Genomic DNA, 12,356 nt, shown 5'->3' on the forward strand with positions numbered 1-12,356 from the left:
CCAAACCAGTCACTGAAGACTTACCAGTAGGACTGAATTAAACACTTCTCACCACTCATTCAGGATCATCACTCTCCAATGATCAGGGCCAACATGCTGACAGTTTATCAAAATTCAGCACACTATTCTGCTAATGTATCCCCAGCTAAAGATGCCGCACTGCAAATTCTGAAAAAGAAGCTGCAGAACAAAGCCTCAAGAACTTGTAAATGCAAGAAAGGTATCACAGTGTGCGGTAAAGCAAGCACAAATTTGCTGTGTTTGCTTGATGATGCAGCATGACACACAGTGGGTCTTTAGCATCGCAACAGCAGCTACACACAGTGCAAATATTTACCACATAAGTACACCCACGAGCTGAATCCTGCACAGCCTGAAGAGAAAAGCCATCGTAGGACACACAGAATCATCAACAACCACAAAGGACAGCAGAGGATATCAGTCTTCGTGCCAGAAAGTTACTGATCAAACAATGAAAACAACATAAAGAACCGTTGCACACAGTGGGCTCTTCTCATTTCTCTGTTTTGTGCCTCCTCATCTCCTCCGCCTCCTGTCTGTAACCTGGAAATCAATTCCAGTGTGTCATTATTTAGGGATGCCTTAATTTCCAAAATGCATCTCAAGGAGAGAGGAGCCAGGAGAGAGGTTGCAGGTTGCTGAAGGGACATATGAGTGAGGAAGTACTCTCGATATATTTAAAAGAACCATCATGATGTACCATGGGTGGCTGTAGCTCAGGTGGCAGAGCAGGTCAGCCACTGACCAGAAGGTCGGTGGTTTGATCCCAGGCTGCCTCCTGGCTGCATGACAAATATCTTTGGGCAAGATACTAACCCCGTGTTTGCCTACTGGTGGTGGTCAGAGGGCCTGGTGGCGCCAGTGTCCGGCAGCCTCGCCTCTGTCAGTGCGCCCCAGGGCAGCTGTAGCTACAATGTAGCTTGCTGTCACCAGTGTGTGAATGTGTGTGTGAATGGGTGAATGACTGAATGTAGTGCAAAGCGCTTTGGGGTCCTTAAGGACTGAGTAAAGCGCTATACAAATGCAGGCCATTTACCATTTACCTTTGGTATATGATTAAAGTATAGAAGCTGCCATAAAATATCATGGTAAGCTTGAAAAAAAACAGACATCACATAGTTATATGAAAGGGGGGGGGTTAAAAAAAAAGTTTAAAAACTTTCATAGGACTACATACAGACCTATAAAAAAACTAGGAAAAGGTCAGCAGCAGCAGATGTTGGTGATCAACTGCACTTGTTTGACGGATAACCAGCACGTGTGAGCACCTTTACAGAAGCAGAAGTTTTGGCAGTTTGCAGGTCTGGAGCACTGAAGTGTGCTAACACAATGCCATCATTTTCCCAGAAGTGAACATCCCAGTGAATTCACCCCAAGGTCAGACCGTGCAATGCTCCGAGAAAATGCAAAAAGCCCAAGAGATGCATCTTCAGACTCTACAGGAGCTGCCAGGAGAAATGCTCTCCTCTCTAAGAGCACAGCTTCCAAAGGTTTGCAAAGCTGCATCTGAACAAAGCGCACGATTTGTGGAACAATGTCTTTTGGACAGACAAGACCAAAGTGGAGATGTCTGGCAACAATGCACAGTGTAACATTTGGTGAAAACCAAACGCATGAAAACACAAGCACATCAGCACAGAAGGATGGCGTGCTGGTCTTGTTTTTCAACCACGGGAGCTGAGCACCTCGCAGTCAACGAGTTCACTCAACTCTTCTAGAGTCAAATATGAGACCACGGCCAAAGAAGTGTTGCAAAGGCCCGGTCAAAGTCCAGATCTTAACTTGATTGAGAGGCTGTGGTCAGACCTTGAGGGACCTCTGCATAAACGAATGCCTTCATACTTAAGTGAACTGAACCAATGTTCATCCACAATGATTTGAGAGACCAATATCATCCCCAAAACGATGAATTCAAGTTTTTGCTGCTTAAGATGATTCTAAGCTACTGAATCATGGGGCTTTCCACAGGACTTTATGCGGTCCTGGAAAACCTGTTACATAACTATTCATCTGCAATGACTTCAAGATGATGGCTGCAAAGCTGCATCATTGTCATTTTGTTAAATGCCTCAAATTCCTGACCCCTTCCTGCACCTGATAGGAACTAAGAGGAAATCAATGCAAAAACTGAGAAATGAGAGGAGATCATCTTAATATAGGCTTATATTTATTGTGGTCTCTATATTTTGGACATGATCAGTGCCGTATCTCTGTGGCTGTTTGGTTAAAATTGGCCAATCACTGTGAAAAGCAGTACAGTCTGCGCCCCTGCCCTCAGTTCTTCTGCGATTTTTCATGAACAAACTGTACAACGAACAGCAATTTATAGAAATCCTTTAATAGCTGATTTACTTTGGTGTAATTTGTGGTTACGCTGCTCTGATTAAAGCACTGCTATAAAGTAATAGACTGATGTTATCACAGTGGTTATCTAGTAAAAGGCAATCAGCTAATCACCATGCATCTTTTGATTCCTTATAATTAGCATCTCCTAAATATTCTTTAAAAACCAAAAAAAAACAAAAACCAAGCATACTAAAAATGCGTATTTAATTCTAATGACAATTCAAACCAAGCCAAGCACCAGCCACCGAAGCCGCTTCACATGAAGTTCAAACTGCCATTTTACCTTGCTGCCTGAAAAATTCTGCCCTCCTTTTCTGATTTTTTCTAATAATAGTACTACAATCTACATGAAGAGGAAGGGTGGACAAAGTGAGAAATTACACATATTACACCCGAGTTATTTTTAGAGGAAGTGTTTTTTTTAAATATCACTGCGATTACACACTTTATGCTTGGTGTTACCTTTATTTCTGGTTGTCCCATCTGTCTCACAAAGTTCTCCACCCATGACTTTACCCTGCATCACCTATGCAGGTGAAAAAAAAAAAGACACCACAAACTATAAGAAGAGCTTTGATCATTTTTTTTTTTAAATTGCCGTGATAGCTGCTAAAATAGTGCTCACGTTGTCTGTGTGCCCATTGCTTTTGAACCCCTGTGTGACTTGTGTGTCTGGAAAGGCAGCACTGTTGGCATGGTGATCAGGGCACCCTATCAGGACAGGCGAAGAAGCAGCAGTCAGATTGAGGGTCACCCTGCTCTGGCCTGGCTGGCTGTGATGAGTCCCCTCGCCGGTGCTCCAATCTAATTAAAAACAACTAGCCATCAACTCTAAGACCACGCTAATAATTTCAGGAAGTGGTAAAACAGAGCCGCTTTTACTCAATATCCTACCCTTGTTGCCATAGCGCCGAATGTCCATGGTCAAACTGCCGGTTTGCAGGGCAGATGACATTTTATCCCTCCACTGGTCGTAGTTCATGTGTGCCACCGCAGCTCCATCGACGGCCACGATCTCGTCGTCGACACGCAGCTGGCAGAGCTCGGCTGGACTGCCTGAGGGAAGAAATGAAGAAAGATGAAAACGAGTATGGCATAACATGAAAAAACGAAAGTGCCAATTCAGAAATTATTTGCTTAGCATGAAGTGAGAAACACAGTAGGAACTGTTCCTATCTGAAAGTGGGCCACTAAGCAGCGAGTAAGTGACACCTCTCTCATGTCCAATTCATTATTCATGGTTGCGTTTTAAATCACTTTGGTAGTTTGATGCTCAGAAGCCCTCAAATACTGTAAAACTCCTAGGTTAAATTTTCTCTTCCCTACAAGTAACCGTATACATAATTACCATGTTCAGAAAACATAATCAAAATGTAGCCGTTTTGACATCTCTCCCCCTCCACCAGAATAAAAAATAGCTTTGAAATTCTGCACTCTTCCCCTTCTGCTGCATACAATTTCCCTCATAACAAAAATCGACCCACTAACAAATTTGATGCCTTTTTAGTCTGTGACCTGAACTGTCAGTGTCATCTGTTACCGTTTTATTCTCTAAGCGCTAACCTGTGAGAGCAAATTTCCTCTATAAAAAGCAAAAAAGAAAACATCTGTCACTGACTTGTTCCTGTCTCACACAAAGATGCTAAATGTAACGTTCTGTTCTTGTGACAAAACTTCAGCACTCCAGAGTTACATTTAACAAGAGTCTTACCGGGCTGAATGAGCTTAACTCTCGCCCCCGTCGAGTCCCAGTGAGTATGGAAACCAAAGTCAGCTAGACTGTTGGGTTTAAGAGTAAGGCTCACTCTCATGTCACTGTGATCCACCTGGAAATACACACACACACACACACACACACACACACGTACGTGTAAAGGTGACACCGTGTGATCCAATGTCGAATGCTTCCTAGTGGAAATTAGAGACTTGAGTGGCCCGCTACACAAATATAGTAAGGAAGGGATAAACTGAATGACCAGTTACGGTCAGAAATGCCATATTAATGCTGCTTTAAGTTTGAAACACTGTAGTGAATGGTAATTAAAAAAAATAAAAAATAAAAAAAATAAAAATAAAAAGTAAGGGGGGGTGACCTTAGAAGTTGTCATGACAACACCATTTAACCTTATCTAATGATATAAATGACACCAGTCTACAAGTCAAAATGTCTGAAAATAAACATTTCCCAATATTCCAAAATGTTACTTTTCTGGTCGTCACTGAGCTTATTTAATGAGAACAATCATTCATTACACCTTACGATCCCTCTCCAAGTGTCTAATTTCATGATATAAAAGACGGGTGTAGCCATCATGGCTGTTCCCTACATCCCATCAAGCCCCATTTTAAAGCCTTGGGATGAGCAGTCTCACCGTTGTTTTTTGGATAGATGCAAAGAGGAAAGTGCACATGTGTGCAACCTGTCAAACAAGTCATTAGCCAATAATCATACCACAGATAATTCTCAATTTTTAAACATTTTTTTCCTCCCAAGACGACCCAAAATAAGTCAAACTAATTTTGGGTCAAAAACTCCGCAGGAAACTGTTTACAGAGGTAAAGACAGAAAGCCGCTTTCCCAGACATCTATAGGACCAAAAGTCTTTCTGCAACCACAGCTTTTGCCACCTGGTGGCTTTCACATGTAATGCAGGTTTAAGATGTTTCTGCATTGGCTTCATTGTCTAGTGTAAAATTGTGACCTTCCAACTTGGACAAAGATTGAGGAAACCCCCAGGAGCAGACTGTCAATGCTCTAGCTCTGGGACAGTGAAAAAACAAAACAAAAACAACAACAAAAAGAAAACCAAAGAAACAAAAGAGCCGCACACATGCAGCTGGTCAGGCCCCTGAACTAATGCACTTTGAGAGTGGAAACTGGATTTTTCCACTGAAAACTGCTGTTAGCTTTCACTGTAGCCCAGGTTCATGAAAGTCAAGTACATTCGATACAGAAGCTGATGTTTGCTCTCTGCACAAGTCTGGGGTCCATAGTGTAACTACACAATAACTGCAGGGGGTCAGAAAGTGACGTTGAGGGAGTGATTTGAAAATGGCAGCAGCTCTAGAACTGGTCCAGATCCAGTCAGTTTAAATCTGATTTTATATTATCATTCTCCTCATCCTTTATTTATCCAGGTGAAAAGTTTGAGATTTAAATCTCATTTCCAAGTGAGACTTGGCCATAGGGCAGCAAACTTTTATAGGAGTTTGTTTCATTCATTTTTTCTACAGAGCAGTGGGTAATCACATAAATGCCATTGATTTGATATGATCTTACAAGTTCAAAAATACTCCAGCATACCTTTGGAAGATCTGTGCTTCCATCAGCTGAGAAGGTCAAGCCTCTATTTTGACGAGACTGCAGATTTGAATAAGGTTGAGGCAGTATCTGGCTTTGAATGGAGGGTCGATAGTAATAGCCACTGCTCTGAAAGGAGGTCTGGCTGGAAAGATTGGAGCTAGTCACTTGCTCTTCCTGTCCTGCACCAGTCTGCTTCCCCTGGTTGGTCTGATACGGACCGCTCAGCTGGGCGGTCGCAGTCTGTCTTTTCAGAGATGGTGAAGATGGAGAATCCTCTCTCTCACTGTTCAGCAGCACACCCTGATTGTCATCTACCTGGAGATGAAGAAAAACAAGATGTGCTCAGAATCTGCAGCGCTGAAATGTTAAAGTAGGGCCTTAAAAATGTGTAAAACCAGCAGATTCGTGAGAAATGTGTAATCTGGGAATGAACTCCGCAGTGCAGCAGCACTTCTTTTATTAATGAGGAAGGCAATCAAAACAAAAGGTAACAAGTTAGCTCAAACAGTGTGCACAGACAGACACACACATACATACACAATGCTCTCATTACACCAACTTACTTAAGCTTATTAGGCTGTCTTAACAAATCCCTGTACACCACCTCAGACACTAAAATTCAATTTAGCCAGAAAAATAACAGGCTGACTGTAAAATAATGTCAGAACGACATGTTTTTCTGTTAAGCAAAAAATTAAATAACACTTTTTTTTTAAGTTTGGATTTAGACCCAAGGTTTCCTGGCATCCATGTTCATCACCATAAGCATTTTCAGCTCTTATAATTGCCCAAACATGGTTTTTAAGCTTGATCAAAAACCTGAATGAATTGCAGGTTTGACAGTGACATTGTTAATATTTAAACTGAGTCAGCTGAGGAGGAAGATGGGTGTTAGGCTGGATTAATGCAGTTAAATGGATACGGTGTGATAAAACCAATCTTTTTAAAGAGCAACAGGGCCACAGACGCAGCAACCAGTGAACTCACATTGTACATCCTGGGCAGTGATGACACTCTGGACTGCTTGGTCCCAAAGGGTCTGGCTGTGATAGCAGAAGAGAGACGGGATGAGCCCTCAGACCGACGGTAACCACGGGGAAGGCTGGCTGAGCCAGACCAGGAAACAGTTCTGGGCAAGAACTTGTAGACGCCTGGAGTCTGCGGGGCCGTGCTTTGCTCTGCTGCTGCTTGCCAAGAGGACTTCTGTCCGTCTTCCTGAGAGTTGTCGTTCTGATGCGATAAATCCTCACCAGCAGTTTTAAGCTCCGGATGAACATAAAAAAATGCTTTTTGTTCACTAGACATGGATAAAGTGGGACTTTTGTTGCTTTTAGAATTTGTGGTCTCGTTCAGCTGTAAAGCTGTAAAATGAGTGGAGATTTGGTTTGTAAGGCCATTTTGTGGCTGGGAAAGTTCACAGGTGGACTGGAAAGGAGCTGTGCTGCTCTGGGATTTCACTTGGGTTTGAGAGATCACAGGAAAGCCTAGAGAAGGCATGCCAACTCTTGCTTCATCTAAAGCCGTGGAGGCAAAGTGGATCTCCTCTCCCAAGACTTTTCCATCAGGGACAACCACTGCTCCACCCTGAGAGGAAAGGGCCAACAATGAGAACAGTTATGCCATCTGGCAATATAATAAAAACACCTAATAGGTTATAACACTTTTCACAACTCAGCTGTACTCAAGAAATTTTTTAAAATCATAAGCATTTTTAATCCCATTATTAAAACAGTGTGTGGTGCTCATTAACATCAGGGAGGTAAAACTCAATATTGTAAACCTACTTGAGCATGGGTTGAGCTCTGGGAGCTAAGAGGAACCGTGGGGCTGAAAGGTGCCTCGGTGGCATAGCTGCGGGCCAGCAGAGCTCGAGTATGTGGCCGGAGATCAGAGCTTGATTTTGATGGAGAAGTTGTTGAGTAAGGACGAGGCGCTGTGTTCCTGGTCCAAGGTGACTGCTGGTATCTGGGGTATTAATATGCAGGGGAAGAGTAACCAAAGGATTACAGGTAGCAGAAAACATGAAGGAAGGACAGGCATCACAATTCACGAGTATATATACAGTTATAAAAAGGTACAGTGCTGTGAAACTGTATTTGACCTCTTGATTTCTTGCATATGTGAAATGTTTCATATCAAACAAATATTAATATAAGACAAATATAAGCAGAGTATGAATAAAATGAATTAAGGTTAAATGAAAAGTTATCCAAGCCTACTTGGCTCTGTGTGGAAAAAAGTAGTTGCCCCCTAAATCTATTAACTGGTTGTTCCGCCCTTGACAGCAAGAGCTGCAATAAAGTATTTGTGATAACTGGCAAAGGGTCCTTCACATTGCTGCCCACTCATCTTTGCAAAATAAGTTTCATTCAGTCACACTGGAGGATTTTTGTCCTGTTTAATATTATTTAAGAATGAACTTTGACTAGGCCACTCCTAAAGCTTCATGGTTTGTTTTGGTTTTTTGAGCCATTCAGAGGTGGACTTGCTGGTATGTCTGGATCACTGTCCTGCTGCATAACCCAAGTGGTTTTGAGTTCTGATGGTCGGACATCCTGCTTCAGGATCTTCTGGTAGAGAGCAGAATTCATGGTTCTATCAATTACAGCAAGTCATCCATGTCCTGAAGCAGCAACAGCCCAGTTCAGTGAAACTGAAATCTGCTTTCTGAAATAAATGCGATTAATCACAATTCATGATTTACTTTTTCCACACAGGGCCAGCTTTGTTATGATAGCTTTCTGCCCTTAATAAATTAAATTATTAAAAAACCTTTTGTGTTCATTCAGGTCATCTTTGTCTAATATTATTATTATCTGATCGATGATCTGAAACAAATAAGCCAAAGATAAATGAATAAAGAGTAAAAAAATTCTTTCATGCCACTGCAAATAGCTGTACATTAGGCATTGTTCAAAAATATTTAAGAATTTATTCTTTTTAAAAACAATTGTAGCACAAACATACTTTAGTTTTGCTTCATTCTTCTCAATAGTTGTCACAGACCCGTTGATCATCTTATCCATTACATGCTCTCTGTCTTGTGATTTAGTTCGAAGTTCAGACTTTGTGCTCCTACGACGGGTTTTCCACTTTTTCAAGTCCTGAAAGAAATGCACAACATCAACCAACTACACCACTGCCTGTGTACTTATCAAAAAGTACCCCCCCCCCAAAAAGCCACTTCAATTTAGACCACATCTGCATTCTTGACTTAGGTACTGTATTTGTAAACTACTATTAACCAGCATGAGTATATTCAGATATGCTCTTAACACACTGAGTTTTTTGATCTCTAAACATTCAACTATTTTCCACTTTTTAAGAGATGATTTATCCAAATTTCAGGAGCAAGACGGCCATATTATTGCTAAAACCACTTTCTAGATGGATGCAAACTGCATTTCGTTGCCTTGCACTTGTAACGTGTCCAATGAAAATAAAGTTGATTTTTATTCTATTACTGCTCTACAGGCTGTTTTTTTTATTTATTTATTCTATTAATGTCATGCCCCACCTTCTTACCTCTCAGGTTTCTCCTTAGTACCCGAGGACCTTCCCAACTCAGGAGCTGCTGTCAATATTCTTACTCCATTTGCCATTCTCTTACAACAAGTGTCTAATTTAGCGAATCTTGAATTTGTAATATGAAATGTCAAAAATAAGCTTTAAATTTCAACTTATAACAATACGAAAGAGGAGTCATTTAAATGTGCAGAAAAAGCAAAATGTGAAGATCTACAATTACCATCTGATGACAAAAATGCTCAAAAGCTTCAAAACACCAAACGGACTGTGAAAAATATTGCTGTGTCAGCATTTATGCATGAACTTACATCCTGCCACTGAGCTTCGGCATCCTTGGCAGCAACGCTACACTTCCTTCTGTTGTCTTGATTCCACAGTCTTGTCAATCCGGTGTCCTGACTTTCATCATGAGTAGTGTTTGCATCAGGAGCCTTTCGCACAGGGTACACCATGGGGATGTCACTGAGAGATTTGCTCCTGGTTCAGACACACGGGAGGCAAGGCACTTAAACAATGATGGATGACATTATATGATTACACTGCAGCTTCATATTGCATGAAAGTGACACTTCTGAGCACCACGTAGCAGGGTATGCATGATAACAGCCACATTGCTTGCATGCACACGCACACACACACACACAGCACATGCTTACACATGTATACACAACAGGGTGCAGTTCTGCCAGCTGTAGCAGCACATTCTGCAATGAAACGACAGAATCCTCAGCGAAGTGCGAGCACGAATGTAGCATGCCAGTCAAGCAATGCAAAAGTATTGAAAAAGAAATGTAACAGATGTTGCTGTCTGGATAACACAACAGTCATGACTCATAACAGGTAATAACACTGCTCTGGGCAACAGAGGATGTCATACATGACATTCAAATAACTTACAGCAGCATTTAGAAGGTGGTCTATCAAAACAATGACATAATCTGATGGGAGGAACCAAGACTGATTACAAACAGTCCTGTCATAAATTCCACTGTCAAGCCTGTGCCCAGAAAATTAATAGAGGTGATGTGCACCACACGCTCCACCTTCATGAAAAGGGAAACTATTCTGGTGGCATTATTTTGGTTCTTTACAACCTGAATTCAAAGAAAAGCATACCTGGATGAAGCAGCAATAAAGCAGTCACGTCAAAGCGGCCTCAGACATTTTTGCTACGATTTTATGTTTAAAACTTTGGAACTTACCAAATCCAGCCAGGATTGACCTGAACTGGTCTCTCAGGCTTGACCTGGGTTTGACTGGCTCTAAAGAACCAGAGAAACAGACATGAAGACTGATGAACATTGTGTGCCTACATGTAGTGGACCTGGTTTGATAAAGCATCCAGCAACATGCTGCATAATATAAATTAAAAAAAAAAAAAAGTGGTCAGGATAAGAGGTTAGACCACAAAACACAAAGAGGTGCTGTATGAATGAGACCATGTTTTTGTAATACACACGACTTCAAGACCACAGCCACTCAAACCCATCTCACACACACTAACACACACCAGACAAAATGTTTTTGTACTGCATATAAAATACTCCACGCAGTTTCTTGACCTGTGGCATCATACTTTATTTTTCAAAAGCGATGACATTCACACAGTAAACTGAAAGAAAAAAAAAAATTGAAGGCACAGCTCATGTTATAAAGAATGTGAACAAACTAACAAATGCATCACTCAGCAATGTGGCAGATACAACATTTGGGTGGTTTTAAAAAAACCAAAACAATGATCTTGATAATTTCATACAATAAATGAGAAAACAGAGCATGTTTTAACATCTTCTCATTAGTTGGATATTTGTAAATGTGTGGAAAGGCTTCAATCCAGTTTGTGGTTAGGATTGTTATGATCGTGTGCTTGTTATGTACGGCTCTTCAGGACAGCTGCAAAAGTTCAGGCTTGTGTTCAGGCTTCTGGGGCTCTCCAGATACGAAGTCGACGTCAAACTCTTCTGCAAAAGCCAAGGCTTTACGGCTACAGTCAAAGAAAAGAACAGCAAATATATGAAATGTGTGCAACACAATTAGCAGCAGACCTTATAGACACAGCTCTTACAATGAAGGATTAAAAACGGGATTAAAAAAAAAAAATGTACACTGCAAGATCATAGATCAGCTTTAAATTACATTATTATTCTTGCAAGCTACTGCTAGCTAATTCCTTGTGCTTAGCAAACTAATATTTAGTTTGCTACAGCTGCCATATAAATCCACCGCTGCATCACACTTTTGGTTATTTTAGCATCACATCTTCATGTTAGAGTTTAATGTAAGTAAAAACTAAGCTCAAGCCAGTAAAGGCAGCCATTATTTTATTTCTGCTTTGCAAAGCAATCCATGAATTATTTCCAGCTTTAAGTAGTACAATACTGCAATTTTACCATTGTTTTGTATTAGTTTTAAGCATATTTCTTTGTTAACACTGCTTTGAATGATAAAAAGAGACAGACCTCAGGCGCTGCATTTTATGATACCAGGGACGTCTTTGGGAGCCAAGGTAGATCCTGCGTACACGAACCTCCTCTTCAGGCGTCCAATATTGGGGTAAGAAGCGGTCATAATGCAGATTGGCAGATGTCTGATGAAGTGTCTGCTGCATTCGTCTAAAATGCAAGTCGTCTAGCACTGGGTCTGCCTCAGTATAATCATCCTCCGAGTCTTCCTCACATAGAGCTTGCAGGAAAAGCTCTTCAGTGGCACACTCAGGAGAACAGATAGTGAAGTGGCATTGAGGAGACGGAGGGGCATCTGCAGTGCTGCAGTAAACAGTGATATATCCAAATCTACGTTTAGCCACAGCCAATAGTGATCATAGATAAATCAGCTGGAATGAGCTTGAATGGAAGCGACTCCAAATGTTACCAAGCAAACATTTGATTAATGCCTGAAAGCAAATCACTCTTTAGTTCTTGAGGATATTGTTAGAACATGCTTTTTATTGTGGCTGAGTAAATAGTAAAGCAGAGCATTTGCATCCATATTTAGTTTCAGGGGGGAAAAAAAAAAAAAAAAAAAAAAAAAAAAAAGGACTGGCAAGCAGCAACCAGTGGAGTCAAAAATAATGTTTAAAACTACAGTTCCTGGAGTGAGCCTGACTCCAAAGATGGGTCCGTGCCCATCGACCTCTCAAGTCTGACGTCATTAGCGA

The 12,356-nt window shown here is 41.2% G+C and overlaps 1 protein-coding gene across 8 annotated transcripts in view; it reads right to left on the reverse strand.

Annotated features, from left to right (window-relative positions):
* Positions 1-12,356, reverse strand: part of LOC102301160 (LIM domain only protein 7) — a 32,261-nt gene that overhangs the window by 5,080 nt on the left and 14,825 nt on the right. For 6 of the 8 annotated variants that reach the window (XM_014336930.2, XM_014336923.2, XM_014336925.2 and 3 more), the window contains exons 10-20: positions 10,402-10,461; positions 9,508-9,676; positions 8,639-8,775; positions 7,456-7,636; positions 6,659-7,255; positions 5,672-5,986; positions 4,079-4,193; positions 3,262-3,423; positions 2,993-3,171; positions 2,830-2,893; positions 2,651-2,710 (exon numbers count right to left, since the gene is read on the reverse strand). In XM_014336930.2, the coding sequence (XP_014192416.1) occupies positions 2,651-2,710; positions 2,830-2,893; positions 2,993-3,171; positions 3,262-3,423; positions 4,079-4,193; positions 5,672-5,986; positions 6,659-7,255; positions 7,456-7,636; positions 8,639-8,775; positions 9,508-9,676; positions 10,402-10,461 (2,039 nt within the window). Of the gene's footprint in view, positions 1-337; positions 374-2,650; positions 2,711-2,829; positions 2,894-2,992; positions 3,172-3,261; positions 3,424-4,078; positions 4,194-5,671; positions 5,987-6,658; positions 7,256-7,455; positions 7,637-8,638; positions 8,776-9,507; positions 9,677-10,401; positions 10,462-12,356 lie in introns of all 8 variants that reach the window. The other 2 variants (XM_014336926.2, XM_042225127.1) reach the window with 2 other exon arrangements.

This window comes from Haplochromis burtoni, unplaced genomic scaffold (genome assembly GCF_018398535.1).
Source record: "Haplochromis burtoni strain Fernald_Lab_line unplaced genomic scaffold, NCSU_Asbu1 Contig_161, whole genome shotgun sequence".
NCBI lineage: Eukaryota > Metazoa > Chordata > Actinopteri > Cichliformes > Cichlidae > Haplochromis > Haplochromis burtoni.